A 21,597-nucleotide genomic window follows, 5' to 3' on the forward strand; every position below is an offset into this window, starting at 1 on the left:
AGTCACCCCGGGCCCGAACCGAACTCCGGGCTCCGAGACCCGATTGTCCCTGTGAGGCTGCAGCCATCGGGCCCAGCACCACAGACGCAGTCAAGCTTTGATGTGCCGTGGTAAAATCGTGAGCAGGCGACCTGCTCATACTCTAAAACCCCTCAAACGGGACAGAAATGATTCCTCCCTCACAGTCGCCCTCGGAGCACTGAGCTGCAGGGCGGGCTCCCTCTGCCCGAAAGGGACCGGAACGGGCCGGGGCCGGAACGCTCGGCGCGACGCCTCCTGCCCCCTACCCGGCGCCATTAAGCTGCGCACAGGCTCGGCGGACGTGCCCTGAGGGTTCTGGTGCTGGGCTGGGCCGGGCCGGGCCGGGTCGGTGGTACCGAGATGGCGGCGTTTTCGGGTGCGTGGTGTTGGGGAGGTTGGGGGTGTCGGCTCTTAGCACTCCGGGAGCTTTTCAGTTGTGGGCGCCTTGTGGGGGTGGCGGCTCCGTGTCTCTCCGTGGCCTGCGGGCCCTGTCAGGGCCGTACGCTGCTCGTCGGGCCTGCCCGCGGTGTGGGCCCTGTGTAGTGTGTGACTTTACCACGTAGGAGGCTTGGGATGGAGAGGCCTGCGGGGCCTGCTCCTCGAGCCTTTTGCAGGCCTTCAGAAGGGGTTACAAAGACGGATTTGGTGGTTCTGGTGCGCATGTGGTATGCATGCATCTGGCAAAAGGGGCTTCTTGAAATTCATTCTTATTTCTCAGGCTGACTGGTTTTAGTAACAGGAGGTTCATTTTAACTGTTGTGTATCGCAGTAGATAATAATTGACTTTTTTAGGAGCAGTTTTGTGATACAGTTTAAAATATGTATGTAGAGGCAGCCAATCAGTATTAGGGTACTATAAAGTTTTAATGTACGTGAAATTATTTGTTTGTTCCTTTTTACTGAATTCTTTACTCAGGAGGCAAAATGCTGATGCTTTTTCCATAGATTTAGAGATGAGTTTATATCCTAGACAGGAGGGTTAATTTGTTTGTAGTTGAGAAATATTGTCATTTGTTAAGATCTTGTACTGTATATTAATTTAAACTATATGAATTGGACATATATTAAAAGTGAAAAATATTGTAGGGATGTATATATAAATTACAATTACTGGCTATTTTCACTGGTATGTTTTCTTGTGGATTGTTTAATTTTGTAGGAATACAGGCTAACACTTTGAAATATTAAACCTTTCTGAAATCATATTACAAATAAAACATGTTTCTTATAAGATTTGTATTATAGCCAATAGAGGAATATTTTTTGGCTGTAGACATTCATATATGTCAGCCCAGCTCTGTATATGTGTACATTTGCATGGTATATGTGAAACACAGTATGTGACACTGAAGGCTGGCATGTAAAAGCTCTCTTTAGAAAGATATTTCTACTTAATGGCATTTATTTAGAATAAACCCTGAAATGCATCTGAAAATTGAACCAGCACCTAAATTGTTTGGTGGTACAGTATCACTGTGTTGATAAAATTTACTTTCCTTTTGCCATTGTTGAATAGCTACAGGTTTTGTTGTGTGGTGGCTTTTTTTTTATTTAAATAGATTTTGTTTACCAACATGCAAACATTATTATGTGGCTTCATACTTGTGTCTGAGGTATAATCAACAGGTCTTGATCTGAGTTTGCCTCAAGGGTATCTAACAAAAAAGTATGGATGTGATTAATAACTGTGAAAATCAAGGCATTGTCTTGTATATGTGTTGTAAGTGAGGCAAGGTTTGGTGGAAAGGAACTTAACTCAAATTTGAGTCCTAATATGGTACTTTTTTTTTTTCTTTAAAATTGTTTGCATCTCATCTCTGGAGAGAGTCAAGACATTTGCAATTAACAGAGTCTTCCCTGTTATTTACATAGGCAGTTTCCTTAAATGTGCCAAGTTAGGTGCCTTGCTCTTGAAATGGTGCTTGGTTCTCAGCATGTTTGCTTTGTCAGCACCAGCCCCTATGGCTAATATATGTCTGACTTACTCTGCTTTAAGTGGGAACAACTTTTAAACCTGTATGCAGGGAAAGGAGGATGGTTCTTAAGTTCTGTAGAGAAGGCTGCATGTTCTGTTACCGAAAAGAATGTGATTTTAATGTCTGTAGCTGGCAGTGTTGACACTTGGAAGTCTTTTGGGCTGTTTTGAGATAAATAACACTGCTTGTTCCTTTTTTTTTTTTTGTCTTACAGAGATGGGTGTTATGCCTGAGATAGCTCAAGCAGTGGAGGAGATGGACTGGCTGTAAGTAGGGATGTGTTTGGGACTGGCAAAACCTGACTGACATCACACATCAGTGATGTGTGACATGCTTCTTAAGATACCACTGCTGCCACATTAAAAGAAAGCAGATCTGTGTTTTCCTTGAACTGTCATTGCATCTCATGCACTTCTTTTTAGTGTGAATGACTGAAGAACATAAATTGTGGCTTCAGTGGTAGCACTTAAATTGGGGCAACTAAAATGTGACAGCTTATACTTCAGTGTCAGTTTGATGAAAGCCTCTGTGCTTCTGGTTTATTATGTATTGTGGGATTATTGGCTGAAATACTGTCACATAATTGATGCTAGTTTAGTAAATGTTTCTAGATTGTGGTCTAAATCTGTGTTCTTCAGAGTTGATGCTTGTGTGTCCATCTTTTTTAAAAGTTATTCTTCCTGGGCTTAGTTACTTTTTTAATGTTTGACTTTAGGTTTTGTTTTGAATTGTCACTCAGAATGTTATCACTGTGGGCAATCTTTGTGCATGTAGTCCTGCTTTTCTCAGATGTGTGGTATCAGCTGTGGTTGTCTGGAAATGCTGGTTACAGTTTCCTTGCCTGCTTTTCATGCGAGTATTGGAAATAAGGACTCTGTAAATGACTTTAAAAATGAAACTCACTTGAAGAAAGTAAGCAGGGGAACATATAATTAAACTGTTTGTTTTACAGTTTAGTATAGTGATGTGAAATGTAGCCCTCTTGTCAAGATGCCTCTTGAAGTGGCATCCATGGCATCCCCTAATCACTTTGTATTAAGGTACATCTCTCTTTCCAAGCTTTCCTTGTAAATGAAATCCTTTTTACTTCCTAAACTTCAAGCCAAGAAGAATATTTACCTGCTATTTCCTGTCTTGCAAGTGACTGTGGTTTCTGTGAGTTCCTATGTAAGCAAAAATCCTATTTTTTTCTACTGATAACATTGGTTTATTTTAATGCTTTCTTTCCTGTAGTCTTCCTACAGATATTCAAGCAGAATCCATCCCACTGATTCTGGGAGGTGGTGATGTACTTATGGTATGTATGCAGGATAGCCCTGTCCTAGAAATCCTTTGTGTATTCAATTCCTTTCTTTCCAGAAATGTCCATAGTTAGGCTTGGTCTCCTGTCTTTCAGCAGAAAGTGCATTCTTCAGCTGTGAACTTATTTTGAGTTCTTGGTGTGTTTCCAGCTGTTCCTGCAAATACAATTCATTCTTTTTAGGCTTTCTTTACCTGCTTGACAGGCACTGCCAGTGGCTGGACTTGATGTGATCTTAAAGGTCATTTCTAACCAAAATGAGTCTGATTCAATGGGAATGAGAGCTATCTGATTTAATCTACTCCCCTTTTTGTCATAAGTATGTGGCATAAATCTTCATGGAATAAAACTGATACTACCTGAACAGATGCTTCAATATTGATAACCTTGAAGATACCAGATTACTGTACCTTCTTCATGACTTTTGTGCATCTGTCTCTTCTTGATTCCATAGCCAAAGTAATGATTCCTCTATTCTGTAGCACCTCCAGAAATCAGACTTAGTTTTTCTAGTGGACTCTACAAGCTTTCGGTTTTTTATTTTTTTGAAGTAAAAGGTATTCTATATTCCTATTTGCATCTTATTAGTCTGAAGCAATGGCCTCCATCTCTTGAGATCTTAAGCATTATGCAGAAGTAAAAGTAAATTTAGTTTATTAAAATAGAACTGTAGAACAATCCTTAGTGTAAATTGCAACTCAAGCTAAACTCTTAAATTTTTCTTCCTACAGGCTGCTGAAACAGGGAGTGGAAAAACTGGTGTAAGTAATAATTAGCAGAAAATAAAATTCTTTTAACTGGTGAGAGGTGGTGTGTGTGTGTACGTACAGAGAAACTGTGCATATGTTTGTTTATATGTTAAGCAGTCTTAATAGTTTTTACAAATACTTGTGTAAGCATGCTTTAAAGTGTTTCTCACTGTAGGAATTGCACCTGAAAACTAGAATGACTGTGTATGTGGAAATATCTGTATAAATTGCTGAATGAAAATAACTTTGCTTTTTAGGCTTTTAGCATTCCAGTTATCCAGATTGTTTATGAAACACTGAAGGACCAGATGGAAGGCAAGAAAGGGAAAGCAACTATTAAAACGGGTGGTGCAGGTAAGTTTTTATACATCTCACTCTTCAGATCTTGGAACACTTAATTCATATCAATTTCATCACCTCTCAAAGTAAAGTTATCCTAACTTGCCATTAGATAAGTATTTTTTCCTTTATTTGAGATAAGGTAATACAATCTAATCACTTCAGATTTTATAAAACAATGCAGTTTCTTAATAATGCTTATTGTCTTCTGACTGATCCACACACCTCAGTGTTCTTCTCAAAGCCGTGCTAGTTTAGTGCCTTGCAAGATTTGAAATGGGGATAGTGTCCAGTTTAAAAAAAGGAGTTAAAAGAGAAACAGCATCCAATTGCCAGGATAGACGAGACCATCAGCAGTGTCAGCACATGGGTAGTTTGTGCCTTTTGAGTGAGCTGGAGCTGAAAGCTGTCCTACACTGAAACTTAATTCTGTAGGTTCAGGTAGCTCTGTATTATGTGTTTCAGTTCTGCGGTGCTGAATGAAGTTATTGCAATTTTTTTTTGGCTCTTAGATATGTTTAGAAGCTGAATAATAGCATCTTGAGTTGCTGCAGATTTGCACTTATAGTAAACATTGGACTGAGCAGCAAGGGCACAGGGCTGGAACCCACTGATTTAGAATGGGTTGTAACCATGATAATATCTGCACACTGAGGGTCTGTTATGCATCCATTTAAATAAGCTTGCAATCTGAATCTCTAGTGTAGACTGACATTTATTGAAGGGACAGCTCATTTCTAGCTGCATCTGATTGTGATTATGTTGAACTCTGACTTACGTCTTCATTGTTTTCAGTTATATTTTAAATAACTTAATCTGTGTTCATCTTGATAAAACAATCTAAGCTGTCTGTCCCCCTTAGTCAAGTTGCAGGCATTTGTTTTGACCTCGTATGAGTTGCTTTGCAACAAAGCTCTCCTCCCAGGAAGTTAAGCCAAACACTGTAGGGCCAATGTGAACTTCTAATTTGAGTTTTCCAGGCTTAGCTTGTTGGTTTAATGTTTTTTCTCTTGCTCTCTTTCAAACCTAGTGCTCAATAAATGGCAAATGAACCCATACGATAGAGGATCAGCTTTTGGTGAGTTGTCCAAGTGCTGCTTTAAATGTTCACTTGGTGAAAAAAGAATAGAAGAAAGTATGAATGAAAATTTACTTTAAAAGCACTTAGGCAATTTCTTTAACTAAAATGGTCTTGTAATTTTCAGCAATTGGATCAGATGGTTTGTGTTGCCAAAGCAGAGAGGTAAAAGAATGGCATGGATGCAGAGCAACTAGAGGCGTGACTAAAGGTAGATATAAAATTACCTATTTTGGAGACTCCTCTACAAGTTTCAGCTGAAATGCTTGCTTTTCACACATTGTTAATATAGGTGGCTGCTTTTAAAACCTACTCTGTATCTGAGCAAATGTGCTATTGCTCAAATTACTGCTAGCTGAAGACTTTGTAATAACAAATACCTCTGTTTTGCTCTTCTATACAACAGATTACAGCTTTTTTTATGATAGAGGATTGAGTAAGAGGAGATACAATTATAACTTATACTCATTACAACAAATTTAAGGTGTTAGTAATAGGAATAAGGTACTCACACAGGACTTTCAGTTGTTTCCTGATACACTACATAGAGATGTATGCACACATTTTATGGTTATGTGGTTGGAGGAACAGTTGGCAGGCCAACCCCTACTCTACTCAGAAGCAGAGTCACACTCATACTTCAGCAGTTCTAGATGGATGTTCAGAAAGACCCTCAAACAGTCTCATTTCATCAGGTGTGCAGATAATCCTGTATTCTGGCTGCACACAGCAGTCAGCTGTATGTGGTTAAAGTTACACAGCCAGTTCTCAGCGCTAGTGCACGCTGGTCGTCTTGTGCTGATTCAGCAGAGCAGTTCTCACTTATTTACTCAATAACACCACTGATTTCTTGAGCGTATCACTCCTTTGGAGCCTTTCACAGGCTGTCATTCAGCATCTCTCTCTCTCTTGTTTGTCTTTCATGTACTGTTCTCTGATAATCTGTTTCTTCATTACATATGTACGTATTTAGAGATCCTTTTCACACTAACACAGCAGGGGATTTTATGATGCTTTGAGCAGGGGTGAAAATGTTATCCTTGCATGTTCCCAGAAGTAGCCAAACTGAACCATCCTGATGAAATTTATGTGTTGTTTTAAACCTTTTTCTCTTCTAAAGGGAAATACTACTATGAGGTTTACTGTCATGACCAAGGCTTGTGCAGAATTGGTTGGTCAACTATGCAGGCTTCACTAGATTTGGGTGAGTTTCATTGAAAAAAAAGAATCCCACAGAGTTTTTATACTTGCATAGAATTGCTTGAGTCCTGTTCTGGTTTTGCAGAGAATGGGCTCCTTGGGGAGGAAAGCAGTACAAGGGAGTTTAAATCATTTTGTGCAAATGTTCCTGTAAGAGGAAATCAGCTTAGTTGACTGCACTGCTCTTTGTTCTTGTGACTTTTTTGCCTTCCAGTATTTTAATGAAGATGACTGAAGACTAGGAAGATCACTAACTGCCTTGCTACAAAAATGCTAGTTTAGCATACATCAAAGCTGGAAGTCTTTAGGTAGCACTGTGTATTTTTTTTTTTGCATAGTAGCGTGAGAGGTTTCAGTTATGGATACAAAGAGGAAAAAATTTATCCTGTCAACCAATAGCTTTGTCTTGTGTTCAGGGACTGATAAATTTGGCTTTGGATTTGGTGGCACTGGTAAGAAATCTCACAACAAGCAGTTTGACAGCTATGGTGAGGTAAGCTTGATTTCTCTATTGGTAGAAATTTATCAAAAGTTTTGCTTGTTGGTTTTGTGCTGTAACAATCAACTATCTTTTGTAATAGTGGTAACTTCTAAAGGAGGCTTACTGAGCAAAAATGTTCCATGAAACATTGAAGCATTTTTGGATAAAAGCATATTAACAGTTCTAACAAAAGTAGCTACCAGCTTATGGTTGTGGCTAGACCACAAATATTGACTCTTATTTAGAAGATAAACCTTCTCTGTACAGGGTTAGAGGTTAATTTATCTCTTGGATTTATTTCTTGACTTAGTTTGAAACAACCCCATCTGTGTACTTTGAATGTCTGAGGGCATCATATCCTGCTTATGAGTTGTTGAAGTAACCACACAGCTCTCTAACATGTCAGAATGTCAATGTTAACAAGATGTAGTTTGCCATGCTGTTTCTGGGTACTGTGTGGGGTTTGCCATTAGATCTGCTAATTTTAATGTATGCTTCTGAAAATGTCTACCAGGAATATCTGTGGCAGCTTCCATGTAGTGTACCAGTCAAGAGTTCAGATGTGTTCAAGAGTTCAGATGTGTTCAAGAGTTCAGATGTGTTCAAGAGTTCAGATGTGTTCAAGAGTTCAGATGTGTTCAAGAGTTCAGATGTGTTCAAGAGTTCAGATGTTTTTAAGTGCAATTTTATAAATACAAATAATTCAGTTAAAACTGAAGTCTCCTTACTATATTAACGCTCAATACCATAAAACTTGCACTTTTTATGACTGTTGCACTATAGCTTTTTTGTCATAGTGATTTCTGAGGTGTTAAATTAGAAGCACTTTAAATTATACAGGATTTATTCAATTTTGTTACAATAAACAGATTTCAAAATATTTAAATGAAGCACTTAAGTATACATAACATGCATATAGTACCTCCGGCAAGAGTTAAGCTTCATGTATAGTCAAAATACAAGTTACTGTTACCATGTTTAGTGCTGTAAGTTTAGATTTACATTAGCTAATAAATGCATGATAAATGCTCTTTTCCATACTGTAGAATATGTCCTGGTAAATGAGTTAAATTTATCACTGTCAAAGTGTTTGGTTTTAAAGCAAACTTAAAGCAGCAATAAAAATTTAAATATCTAAGATAAATGGGGCAATTTAAGGAAGATTTTTAAGCAAAATATGCAAGCTATATACATCAGTGTTATTGGAATAAATGGAACTTGCTTATAGTAAGAAGTAGGAAAACTGCAGGTTGACAGAGTGTAATCATTAAGTTTTCTTGATGTAGTGAACACTAAAATCTCTTATCTGTGCAAACTTCTTCTTACAGGAATTCACTATGCATGATACAATTGGGTGTTATCTAGACACAGATAAAGGACAAATAAAGTTTTCAAAAAATGGTAAGTTTTATTCACTTTTGTCCATAGAATTTTATTGGCACATTTGTGTTGGGGAGGGGGCAGTGAGAGGAACACACACAAGCCCACCCAGTCTGACTGAAGTCACCTTACTTTCAGGGAAGGACCTTGGCCTTGCATTTGAAATCCCACCACACATAAGGAACCAAGCACTTTTTGCAGCTTGTGTACTGAAGGTAATTAAGAATATCACAGATGTGTAAGATCACAAAAATTGTCCTAGGTTTGTGATAAAATTTGCATAGCCATCTACAGTTATTGTAGTTGTGCTTGTACACTGTTTCCTTAATTTAAATACTTAAATTTGAATACAAGGGTGAAGTAGAATGGATAACTAATTCCTAATACCAAGGCTATCTTGTCTGTATTGAACTTCAAGGTACTATGATTCAACAGATCAAAGCAAATTACTTGCAAATGCTAAAACTCCTGTTTCATCTATTCTCTAACATTACAGTACCGAAGTAGTATGTCTTCCTGAATTTAGTCCCTCTGGGATGATGTTTTGGCAGTCAGAGAAATGGACAAGTAAAAAAAAATTTGGTTTGTTTCCTTTAAATTGTGGTTTGGCATTGAAAATGAATGGAACATAGAAGTTCAAATAAGGTTTCCATGTATCTGTAAATGTGGGGATATTTGGTGTAGGAGAAAATATTTTTATATGGTTCTAGCTCTTAAAACTATGTGGTATGTTTTAGATGGCTTGGGAAAGAGAAATGTGTAAGATGGGAGAAAATACCACCTTCCCCTGCTAGTCCAGCTGGTTTCTCATGGGGCATTTAATTACAGAATTGTTACATTTTACATTGTCTTTTGAATCAGTCTGTATGACACAACTTTGTTGAAATCTAGAATGCTGAATTAAAATTCAATTTTGGTGAAGAAGATTTCAAGTTTCCACCAAAAGATGGCTATATTGGTCTTTGCAAGGCTCCAGATGGTAATGTTGTGAAATCACAACACTCAGGTAGGTCAGCTTTTTTAACTTACTTCAGTTCTTTTTTGAAGCTGTGTTACAAAACATCTTTTGATCACTTTAATGGTTTCAGTACTGTTGTATTAAAAGTCATACAGAGGTATTACTGGTAGCAATATTAGTGCTTTTTTAAAGTATTCTAAACTTCCTTCATCCTAAACCACAAATAATCTTAATATTTTGAATTTAGAAATGCATAAAATAAAAGGAGTAGTTCAGCTGAGGTACTGAGCAGTGTCATCTTAAAAATAAGTGTGTTTGTTTTAAGCTCTACAGTAAAATTGATGCTTTTTCGTGGCCAGTATACCCACTATCATGGCACCATTCACTTGCAATCTCTGATTGTTAATTTGAAGCTATTTGTAATTGCATGAGCAATATACCACTCTGTAAAGGAGCATTTGTTATCATGAGGTTTTAGATTATTAGTGGAATATCCAAGTTTGTTTCAAGTAAAAAAAATCTAAAATCAGAACGTTGTTTATCTTAATGGCTTTTTTTTTTTCACTTAGGAAATGCACAGGTTGTTCAAACACAGAACCTTCCAAATGCTCCAAAAGCACTGATTGTAGAACCATCAAGAGAGCTGGCAGAGCAGACTTTGAACAATGTGAAGCAGTTCAAAAAATATGTTGATAATCCTAAATTAAGGTAACAGTGCATCTGTTATAATTGTTTTAATGGTATTGTCCACAAAGATGGCTTTGCCAGGGGATGGGTAGTGTTCCACTTTGTAGCTAATAAGACAGTGTATGCAGTGTAGCTGTAATAGCCTCAGCAATATCTGCTGCCAGCCATTTCAGCTACCAGTTAGGAATTTTTTGATGTGTTTTATCTCTGAACTATACCTTCTTTCTTTGGAAGAAAGCTAATTTCACTCCATTCTTCAGAAAGGGTAAGAAGGAAGACCCAGGCAGGTACAGACCAGTCAGCCTCAGCTCCATCCTGGAAAGGTGATGGAGCAGCTCATTCTGGAGGCCATCTCTAACCACTTAGATGTAAGAAAGGTTATAAGGAGTAGCTAGCATGGATTTATTAAGGAAAAGTCATGCTTAACCCATCTGATAGCCTTTTATGATGTTATAACCAGATGGTGAGATGAGGGCAGAGCAGTTGATGTCATCTGTCTTGACCTCAGCAAGGCTTTCAACACTGTCCCTCACAATACCCTCACAAGCCATGTGGATTGGACAGTTGGGTAGTAATGTGGATCAGGAAGTGGTTTAGGGACAGAGCTCAGAGAACCATAGTCAGTGGGGCTGAGTCAGGCTGGAGATGAGTGACCAGCAATGTCCCTCTCATTCAATATATTCATCAATGACAAGTTTTTATGACAAAATGCTTCTTGAATTAAAATACAGTACACTACACATGAAGGATGAATTTTAAAACTATTTTTCTCCTATCATTTCTTAAAATTACTGTCCAGAGAGAGCTGTTTATTGTCAGATACTAATAGAAGAATAAATCTTCAGCCAGATGATTAATATATCTGCTGAATATAATAAATGCAATAAATATAATAAATAATATAAATAAATATAAAATAAATATAAAAATAAAATAAATGTAAATAATAAATGTAAAAAATGTAAATAATAAATGTAAATAATAAATGTAATAAATGTTAAAATAAATTTTATGTAATTTTAGGGAACTGTTGATTATTGGTGGGGTTGCTGCAAGAGATCAACTTTCTATACTGGAACAAGGAGTAAGTTGTATTTTTGTTCATGTTATTTAATAGTTTGGGTTCAGAATAATTCATCATCTTGCTAGAGAATTGTGCTTCTTCTAAGTCCTGTAAACCTGATACAAAGAAATATTACAGTTGACAGGAAGTGCATGTGGCACTGGTCTAGATTTGTTGTTTTATTTCCTTGGCAGTTGTCAGTACAAATGCTTATAGCACTTAAACTGGAAGATTGCTAGACTTCCAGGTGAATGCTAAATACATGACTGTGAAGTCTTCTATCTGGCAAGATATTAAAGTTATTTCTGTAGTTAGTAGACTTGATATAGTTCCATAGTTCCATAGTGAGAAATGTTGAATTTATTGTATCCCTGTATAAAAACAATACAGGGACAGTCTATCTGTTCACTTCAGATAACAAAATTACACATATTGGGCATGGAGGAGGGCAGAAGGGGCACAGCACTTACCAAAATAAGGGAAGGCTTTATGGATAAGGCAAATTTTCCTAATGAAAAGGCCACAGAACAGAAATGCAGGTTGGCCAAAGAGGCTGTGGGATCCCTCTTCTTGAAGATACTGGAAATTTTTGTTGGGCACGGACCTAAAGACATTTGGAAATTGTGCTTGATTTGCATAGGATGGTAGGAGTGGAAACCAGGTGACCTCCAACAGAAATTGCTGTAGGATTCTGTGAAGTTGTAATTGTCATACTGATTGTTGTAATGTCATACTGATAATCATAAATTTAAACAAAACTGATAATACCTCTAGTTAGTTTTGAGAGTGGTTCCTACTCTTACGTATTTCCTAGGTGGATATTGTCGTTGGAACTCCTGGAAGACTGGATGACCTGGTCTCAACGGGAAAGCTTAATTTATCTCAAGTTAGATTCCTGGTTCTGGATGAAGCTGTACGTAAAGAACTAAGTGATACCTAAGTTCTGTTCTTAAATGGACTGTGACATCTCCTAAAAGAGTCAGTGAAACATAATTGTTTCATTAGAGCTTTTAGTGCTTCAATGGAATGACAATTGGCTACCTATAGGCTATTCCAGGTTAATCTTGTTTTTTGTAACTGCATTAACCTATGTATTTTTTTGCCTTCATAGCCTCTGTGATAAATCTGTTTGATTTTTTGTCTTACAGAGAAATATCTGTCAGGCTGTGTTCACAAGGTAGTGAAGTCCATTTCATTGTACAGGGAACTTGAAAGGTCAAAGACAAGATAAGCATTTCTTATTACCCAGCAGGTCTTTAAGCCAATGAATATTGCAGGCAATTATGTCCCTCTCCCTGATCAGTAAATTGAATATTCACAAAGACAGAATGCCTTGGAGTATTAGCTAAGAGAAACTGCTCAGATAAATGTTCAATTCCTTGAGAAGCTGTACATGTTTTTACTACCCTCCAAATTTTTACCTTTTTTTTTTTTTTTTTTTCCTCTTTAATAATAATATCCCAGCCAGGCACTGACTACCTAAGTAAGACAGAACTTCTGAGACTACATGTGTATTGCTTATTTAATTCAAGTGTATAGACAGAAATAAGCAGCTTGATCTTTTATTTAATTCTGTTTAGGATGGCCTTCTTCTCCAAGGTTATTCAGATTTCATAAACAGGATCCACAGCCAAATTCCTCAGATAACTTCAGATGGAAAGAGACTTCAGGTATAGAATTTGAGTTTTGGTTTGGTTTGGTTTGGTTTTGTTTTGTTTTGCTGGGGGGGGGATTCGTGATGGTTTGGGGTTTTGTGTGTGTTTGGGTGTTGGTTTTTTTTTCTTTTTGTGGTGTGCACTGCTTTGGGCTGTTGTTTATTACACAGCATGAAGCATACTTCTTTAAAGTGCTTTGTTATTCCAGTGGTCCAAAACTAACACTTTTTCATGGGGTTCAGTAATTGCCTGTCAATACGTATTCTTAGGATCCTAGATCTTGAAGCCCAGTGTTTAGCTGTATGTAAGTTATTTATATCTAAACATATCTGAAAAATGAGTGGTTACATACATTATTTCTAGTGCTCTAATCAATCTTGATTCATCATCTTGCAGTAATTCTGCTTTCTTCTTTTTAAACGATGGGTTGTTTTTTTTTTAAGAGAGTAGTTAAGTAACTTATTTTCTGTCTTGACTCTGATCAGCTGGGTGGCTCCTCTGGTAAGGAAAGCAAGTCAGTGACAATTTCTGTTGTGATGCTTTATGTTGTTCAACTACATAACATTCTGCCAGTTCTACCTTGCCCATTTTTGCTGGGAGTATTTGATCTTCAGTGGTATCCACACGGCTCTTTTCTTCTCAGGTGATAGTGTGCTCTGCAACACTACATTCTTTTGATGTGAAAAAATTATCTGAAAAGATCATGCATTTTCCCACCTGGGTTGATTTGAAAGGAGAAGATTCTGTCCCTGAAACTGTACACCATGTAGTTGTGCCTGTAAATCCTAAAGCTGACAAACTCTGGGAAAGGCTCGGCAAGAATCATATTAAAGTAAGCAGTCTGTGAGTGAAAGATGGTATTATTTTCCCATGTTTACTTGTTTAATGTTCAGAACTAAGGCATTCTGTTTTAGGATCTTTGGCTGTTGATACAGCTTAGTGTATCTGAGATGGTTTGTTCCATGGTAGCATCACGATATTGGTGATGTTCTAGCACTGTTTCTGAACAGCTTATTCTTACAAACATGCTTGAGGAAGAACTTAATAGATTAACATTCTGATTTCTGCTCTAGGATAGTGGTATTGCACTGCTTTTTCACTCATTTCACAGCTAATGGTCTGTGGCCTAACTGTCTTTTCTGATTGAGCAGTGGGAGGTAAACCTTCCAACACAGATCATTCTATAAAGTAGCTTTGTCTCTAACATATATGAGATGAGCAATTTTTAGAGGAATGGATTTCATCTCAGACTACATTTGAGACTATAATTTAAATTCTACATAGTACATTGTTTTCAGGCTTGCAGTGTTGTGGATTTTTAGATTCATGACTGTGTTCAAAAATGGTTTCTATATATTGTCTACATGAATAATGTCATTGTCCTTTTTTATGAAAAATTTTTCTGTGGTTACTCTCAAGATTTTTCTTTAGCTAAGGGTAAATTAGCTTGTTTGGCAGGAGAATGGAATGCTAAGAATACTTTATTCAATTCCTTTTTCCTTTTAAATTAATGGAGTTATGTATCAACCAATAACTTGGGGTTATTTTTGTTTGTTTATTTCCTAGACTGATGAAGTACATGCAAAAGACAACACACGACCTGGCGCTAACACTCCAGGTAATCAGCAACACTAGTGAAGTAATACTTTGTGAAATAATTCTTTGTAAGTGTTAAGAAGTAAAGCTGAATTATAGTAGATACTGGCTTTTATTCCTACAAATTTTTATTTCCTCATTTTTATAGTTGTGAAGAGAAATCTGTTTCTATAATTAGGGGGGAGAGAAAAATAATATGTATTATGGAGGTTTGTAGACAAGGGTGTGTTGGTGTGTATAAGTAACCTAAAACTCCTGAGTACTTTTATTCTTCCTGTATTATATGACCTTGGAGTAGGGTAACACTGGGAGAGAAGAAACTGAAGGTCTATCTCACTTGTTCTGCTAATAAAAGTTTAATTGTCTACTGCAAGGCTAGAGAAAACTTTCAAAAGTAAGTTGTTCAAAGGCTGCTCATATTTTTAAACAATTTGAGTGAAATAACTTTTTATTTTTACTTAGAAATGTGGTCTGAAGCTATTAAAATTCTCAAGGGAGAATACACCGTTCGTGCAATCAAAGAACATAAGATGGATCAAGCCATTATTTTCTGCAGGACTAAAATAGATTGTGATAACATGGAACAGTACTTCATCCAACAGGGTGGAGGTAATATTTTTCACTAAAACCTTATTCTCCTCACTTTCCTGTTCATTTCAAGCAAGATTGTATGACAGAGGTTGCTGATACTTGGACACAGCCCAAATAAAATTGTGCTGAAGTTTTTTTATGTACTGATCGAACATAAAAGTCGGGTTTTGGCACCACTGAGCTTCAGGGGTGCCCTTTGTGGAAGTTAGCAGTAAACTGCTCTACCTGTTCCAGACAGCTCTGAAATGGCTGGAAACAGCTCATTGGGCACCAAAGTTTGAACCAATGAACAGAGAGTATGGTGCCTCTGCTGAGTAAAAATATATAAGAAAAAGTGGTGGTAGTTGCTGGGGGCAAGACACACAGGAAGAAACGTGTACCACATTGCACACATGAGGAGACAAGGAATAAGAAATGTGAGAGAAAACACTGAAAGGGGACCTGTGAAGAGAAAGGTGAAGACACATCTGGAGGAACAAGGGAAGTTTAGACTTAGGAATGAGAAGGCATGCCTGCACAAACCTTCTTTGTATGGAGGGAGGAAGGAAAGGTGTTTGTTTAATTGTGTGCCTTATTTTTCTTCAATGGCTGAATCAGTAATTAGAAGTTTATGTTAACTGGCAATAAATTAAGATAAATTCTCCATGAGTTGAGGCTTTTGCACACAAAATGAGCTTTTTTTCCAGTTCTGTATGATGCTGTGTTGTAATTTAAATATGATGTTATTAAAGCATAACCACTCTTTCAGGCCCTGATAGGAAAGGACATCAGTTCTCATGTGTCTGTCTGCATGGTGACAGAAAGCCTCAAGAAAGAAAGCAAAACCTGGAAAGATTTAAGGTGATGCAGAAGATTACTGAAGACTTTTTTCTCATTTCCTGATAATCTGAAACTGAATGATAATTGTGTTGCTAGTTCTCCAATTAAATTAAATTGCATTCAAGTGCTCTGTGATCCACTTCCTGAAATTCTGTGATGCACTATTTCTGTAGGTGGAAATCTGTGCTGTCAGTCAATATGATTTTTGTGATAGATGGGCTTACTTTTAAATAAAGCCTAAATTTTTGGTCTCTAACAGATGATATTTTGGGGTTTTTTTTTTTAGTCTTTGATTCTTGAGTATTAAAAAGGTTATTTAAGTGTTAGACTGTTTGGTTTTGATTAGCCATTTGTTGATTTAAATTTGCCTCATGCTGTTGGGGAAAAATAAGGATGTAAATTGGAAAAGCTATTTGTGTTTAAAAAGCACGGTTGCAGTCTTGAAGACCTTTATTTGAAGTGTTCCTAAATGTACAGAGACACTTCAAGATGAAGTAAATGAAAAGGAAGACTGTTTCAGTGCCTGGGATTTTGTTTGGTTTCTCTAACACAACATTTCTGTACAACTGTCTTTTCCTAGAGAGGAGATGTCCGTTTCTTGATCTGCACAGATGTTGCTGCTAGAGGAATTGATATTCATGGTGTTCCATATGGTAAGATAAAACTGTCAAACTCAGCTGTTAAATTGCCTACAGCTTCCATACATTTGCACTTATGTCAAATAGTTAAAACAGGTACATGACTTCCAGCTTTTTTCTAAGAAGTTGTAAATATTAAAGGCTTGAACTAGGCAACTTTTAATTTGATTTTCACCATACCTTTTCAAATACCTGATGATGTTCTGCATTGCTAGTGATTCTTCATTTTTCAACCTTTGTTAAAAAGTAGTCATGGAGATAGCAGTTTTATAGTGTAAGCCTTAAGTATAGGTATTGTAGGCAAGTACACCCATCATTGCTGTAATAAAACGTGAAGTAAGTATATGGGCAAAGGAGAGGAGGGATTGCAATATCAAAATCATTTATTTCAGGTGTCTGACTTGTGACCTTAGCTCATATTTTATTAAAATAATCTGTTTTCTGTTGATTGTGCATATCTTCACAGTTATCAATGTCACACTTCCTGATGAAAAACAGAACTATGTTCACCGTATTGGGAGAGTTGGCAGAGCTGAGAGGTGTGTATGTGTCCAGAGTAGTCTTCATGTCTTCTTGAATTTTTTTTGTGTGTTTTTTTGTTTGTTTGTTGTTCCATAAATTGTCAATGGTTATTGAAATACTTTTTTCTCTTTTGGTTCTCCCCTAATGCTTCAGAATGGGTTTGGCAATCTCCCTTGTGGCAAAAGAGAAAGAAAAGGTAACTACTTGAAAACAAAGTTCTATTCACACCTGACATCTGACTTTAGTATCCCGTATTGGAACACTGCTTGTTCATTCTTGCTAAATTGAAAGGGCATTTAAACAACTGAATTCCTTTTCATTTATAATTAATCAAAATTAATATATTAAACTATTTCACAAAGTTTAAGTTGCTTTCCTTTATTCTAGGTTTGGTATCATGTATGCAGTAGTCGTGGAAAAGGCTGTTACAATACTAGACTGAAAGAAGAAGGAGGTTGTACCATATGGTACAATGAGATGCAGGTAAATTCTGCTTAAGCAGAATGTTCTAATTCTTCTAAACAACTGTGGGATGTAGTTCTTGCTTTAGCTGTGCAGTTGAACTACAAAGATAGTTTTGGGGTGTGTATGTGTGTATATAGCCTTTGGCATTTGAAGAAGACAGAAAACTAAGCTATACTTTCTACAAGTTACTTCTCTGATTATAAAGCTTATTTTAATATTCCCAGCCAGTTCTGTTGGAGTCTTATTTTTAGGTTCTCTATATAGTCTTCCTTATCAAATGCTCTTGAGAGTTACAGCATGTTAGTTACACATTTTTGTTTAGGTGGTTTGCTGCAAAACTAAGTAACTTAAAACTGTTGTTCCTCTAACCTGGAAATAATGTGTCATTTAAGTACATTTTCATTTGAATTTTCTAACCAGGTATGAATGGTTGTCAAATTCACAGTGCTTCCCTTCTTCCTAGGGTGTATAATACATGGTCTGTGGTAAAATAAGCTTGGACTATGAGCTCTTTACTATAACATAGCTGCACTTGCATAAGTAGGGTAGTATAAAAGTAAGGATTTCTAGGTAGGTGAAAAACAGACTGAGATTGGAAATGAACTGTGTGTTTGAGCAAGTAATGTGGTAGTCCTTGGTATCTGAAACAAAATTGTGTTCTGTGTGCATACAGTTCCTGTTGAAACCACTTGAGTGTGACTGTTCAGAATGCTGGTGTGCCTGAAGTTTAGACCATAAGAGTACTTCAAGGCTTTTTTGTCTTTTTTGTTTTTTAGTTGCTGGGAGAGATTGAAGAACACTTAAACTGCACAATTGCCCAAGTTGAACCAGACATAAAAGTACCAGTAGATGATTTTGATGGGAAAGTTACATATGGGCAGAAAAGAGCTCTGGGTGGTAAGGAGTGAAATACTCTTGAGTTCCATAGCAATGCTGTTTCTTGGTTGTCTGTGGTGTAACTGCAGAACTAGAGATTTAAAAAGCTGCTGAGTTTTTTCCTGTCTTCTGCATTTGTTACATGCAGTCTGTGGATTGCAAGTGACCAATGCCGTGCCTGTGTTTTTGTTCTGTTTGTTGTTTTAACAAGTTAACAAAGTTACTTGAACTTTCTGGAAGACACTGGTTGGGTATTATTAGTTTTGTTGAAGACTGGCTTTGAACACATCATTTAGATTTGGTCTCTTTTGGCAGGTGGACTGTATAAAGGCCATGTGGATATTCTGGCACCTACAGTGCAAGAATTGGCTGCACTTGAAAAGGAGGCTCAGACATCTTTCTTGCATCTTGGCTATCTTCCTAACCAGCTGTTCAGAACATTCTGATTGTGCCACACCTGACACAAGACTTGTGCTAATGGATGCTCTACCCTGCAAATACAAAAATCCCATATTGTCTCTGAGTAGCAGTCATTAGAAAAGGATTAAAATTAGATACACTTCTTGCTTGATGAACGGTGTATTCAGCATTAACTCTGTGTTAGGTGCTGTCTAGTTAAAATAAAGCAAGTCAAAGATGAAATGTTTTCATTTGCTCTTCTTTTGTCTTGCCTTGAGGGTTAGTTTGCAGAATCATTCTTTGCATAGGTTTTTGATTTATTCAAAATACAAATATAGTTAAGCAAGTCTAGAAGAAGGAGAGGTGGTTTTTTTTCTTTGCAGAATATATGGTAAGAGTTCTCAACTAGTTGTGTACTGCAGTTTTTAATGCTGCTTTGTTGGTTTTTTTAAGATGCACCCATATTCAAACAGCTGTTTAAGATATTGAAAAAGAAAAGCAAAAAACCTTCCTGAAGTATGTATTTGAAGTTCTTAGTTATCCTAAACCCCTGAAACTGGGTTGATAATTGTTTTGATTCTGTAATATTAGACTTCTCAATGTGAATGTCTCAAGTGTCTAAAATTCATCTGGTACAAAGAATTCTACAATAATCTTGTCTTCTTTGAGAAATAACATGCTTGTGTCAAAGCAGTTCATAAGTCTTTAGGGAAAGCTTTATTCATGCAGCAACACAGGTTGAAGTAGTTGATGCCTTTTCTGGTGCTTTCAGGCAGGTTAAATGTGTTCACATGAAGTTACTGCATTTTTTTAGCTTTCTTTTTCCTCCCTCTCTTTTTTGATTCCATTGATTTTTTAGAAATTTGAGTGACTTTGACTGCAAATAGTCACCTAAAATACCAAAGATGGTTAGGAATGCCTGAACAACCCAGAATGAAGGTCACCTTTACCTTCCTCTTGAAGACCTCTAGGCACAAAACATCCAGTCCCGTTGCAGAAAATGGAAAAACAGTTTACTAGGCTGAAGAAAGAAAAAAGTTTCATGGTGTAGTGTTACCTGGACAGGGCAGACAGAGTCTGTTATAGTATAATACATAGATTTCTCATTAAGTTAAATCTAAGCATTAACTGTACTTTGTGTGGTGTTTTCTGAGCCTAAACCAGTAATTGTCCAATCCTTCCTTTCATACCTTTTTTTATACCTTCAAACTAGAAGGCATGGGTTGGACACACAGTGTGCTTAGTATTAGAACTTGGGAAGAAAAGTTTTACCACTTACTGTATTGGTCTTTTCATACAAGACTAATGAAATCTGTTGAACATGAGTCAGTCAAAATTAATTTATTGCAGTGCCTAAAATAATTTCAGATGCAGCTGAAAACAGTCCATGCATGTTTTCAAATGGAAGCATGAGGTTGAAAATGGTTTCACAGAATTGTTAGGGTTGGAAAAGACCTCTAAGATCACAGTGTCCCAACTGTCAACATCCCTCCCACCCAAATAAAATAAATAAAATATATTTATCTGTATCACCATAACCAGTAGAGCATGTCCTAAAGTGCCTCATCTACATGGTTTTAGATACTTCTGGGGATGGTGACTCCACCACCTCCCTGAACAGTCTGTTCCAATGTTTAACTCTTCTCTCCGTAAAGAAGTTCTTCCCAATATCCAGTCTAAATCTCCCCTCGTGCAGCTTCAGGCCATTTCCTCTAGTCCTATCACTATTAACGTGAGAGAAGAGGCCAGCACCCACCTCCCACAACCTCCTTTCTTGTTGTAAAGAGCAATCAAGTCTCCTAACTAAAAATTCCCAATTCCTGCAGCTTCTCCTCATTGAGCTTGCTCTCTAGACCCTTCACCAGCTAGGTTGCCCTTCTCTGAACAGCCTGTAGCATCTCAATGTCTGCCTTATAGTTTCATGTAGTTTAAAGTGGATGTATTATATATTTAAGTGGGGGTCACTTTTTAAATCAGGGAAAATTGTAGGTACATGGAATCAAAATTTTACCAGCATTGATCTGTGCTAGAGTTTACCATCTGTTCTAAATCTGCTGCATGTTCAAAGGGCTGGGAGATGGGCTATTGGGTATCCAAGCTTTGGTGAACAATTACAAATAATGACTGTAATAGCAGACCATTCATCCTAAGAATGAAAGGTGCTTTAGGTGTATAACCTTAGACATCCCAATGCCTATTGAAAATTTGTATTTCCTTGGTGTAGGAGCTGAAAGTACTAAAACAGCCAAATGGATACTGCTTTCAGGAGGATTTTGCTGATGACTTTTAAAAAGACTGCAGCGTGAGGGAGGTACCAGGGGGAAGGAGTTTTCTGGTTGAGGAACTTTAAAGGATGAAAGAGATATTCACATCTTCAACTGTATTATCTTGTGCTGAACAACAGGAAATCCCTGATGCCCTGATGAGTAATCTCTAGGAAAAGTGTTCAGGTGAGATGACACATGAACTACTTGCAATTGTCTCAGGTATCTGATGTGGGTTTTTATATTACTTTCAGTGACTGCTGTCTTAAAATACTAAAGATATGACATTTCTGGAAAACTCTACATTTCTTCCAAAAGCAAGTAAACATATTCTAAAAAACAAAAAATCTTAAAAAGTAAAAATGAAATAGAAAGCTAAATGGAATTATACCAAATTATACCAACTAAGCAACTGTCCCTGGATGTTCACTTTTTTTATTGTAGTGTGCACATCCCTTTTCACCTCATAACAGCAAGTGACAAGCCATATGTAGTTGGATAGGCATGATTCTAATTACAAGCTTTAACTACCTTTCTTGA

At 37.0% G+C, this 21,597-nt stretch overlaps 1 protein-coding gene across 1 annotated transcript; it reads left to right on the forward strand.

Annotated features, from left to right (window-relative positions):
* The first annotated feature begins 229 nt into the window (after positions 1 to 229).
* DDX1 (DEAD-box helicase 1) lies at positions 230 to 19,036 on the forward strand. The gene is made up of 26 exons (XM_071741944.1): positions 230 to 397; positions 2,212 to 2,263; positions 3,231 to 3,294; positions 4,029 to 4,058; positions 4,304 to 4,400; positions 5,416 to 5,463; positions 5,591 to 5,674; positions 6,584 to 6,667; positions 7,080 to 7,156; positions 8,473 to 8,545; positions 8,663 to 8,739; positions 9,416 to 9,530; positions 10,052 to 10,190; positions 11,193 to 11,253; positions 12,047 to 12,145; positions 12,813 to 12,902; positions 13,531 to 13,719; positions 14,454 to 14,505; positions 14,946 to 15,092; positions 15,823 to 15,914; positions 16,474 to 16,546; positions 16,998 to 17,070; positions 17,207 to 17,249; positions 17,441 to 17,536; positions 18,295 to 18,415; positions 18,710 to 19,036. Exons 1-26 carry the CDS (start codon positions 382 to 384, stop codon positions 18,838 to 18,840), a joined length of 2,223 nt encoding a protein of 740 aa, XP_071598045.1. The 5' UTR covers positions 230 to 381; the 3' UTR covers positions 18,841 to 19,036.
* Positions 19,037 to 21,597: the final 2,561 nt, after the last annotated feature.

The sequence above is a fragment of the Heliangelus exortis genome, chromosome 3 (assembly GCF_036169615.1).
Source record: "Heliangelus exortis chromosome 3, bHelExo1.hap1, whole genome shotgun sequence".
NCBI lineage: Eukaryota > Metazoa > Chordata > Aves > Apodiformes > Trochilidae > Heliangelus > Heliangelus exortis.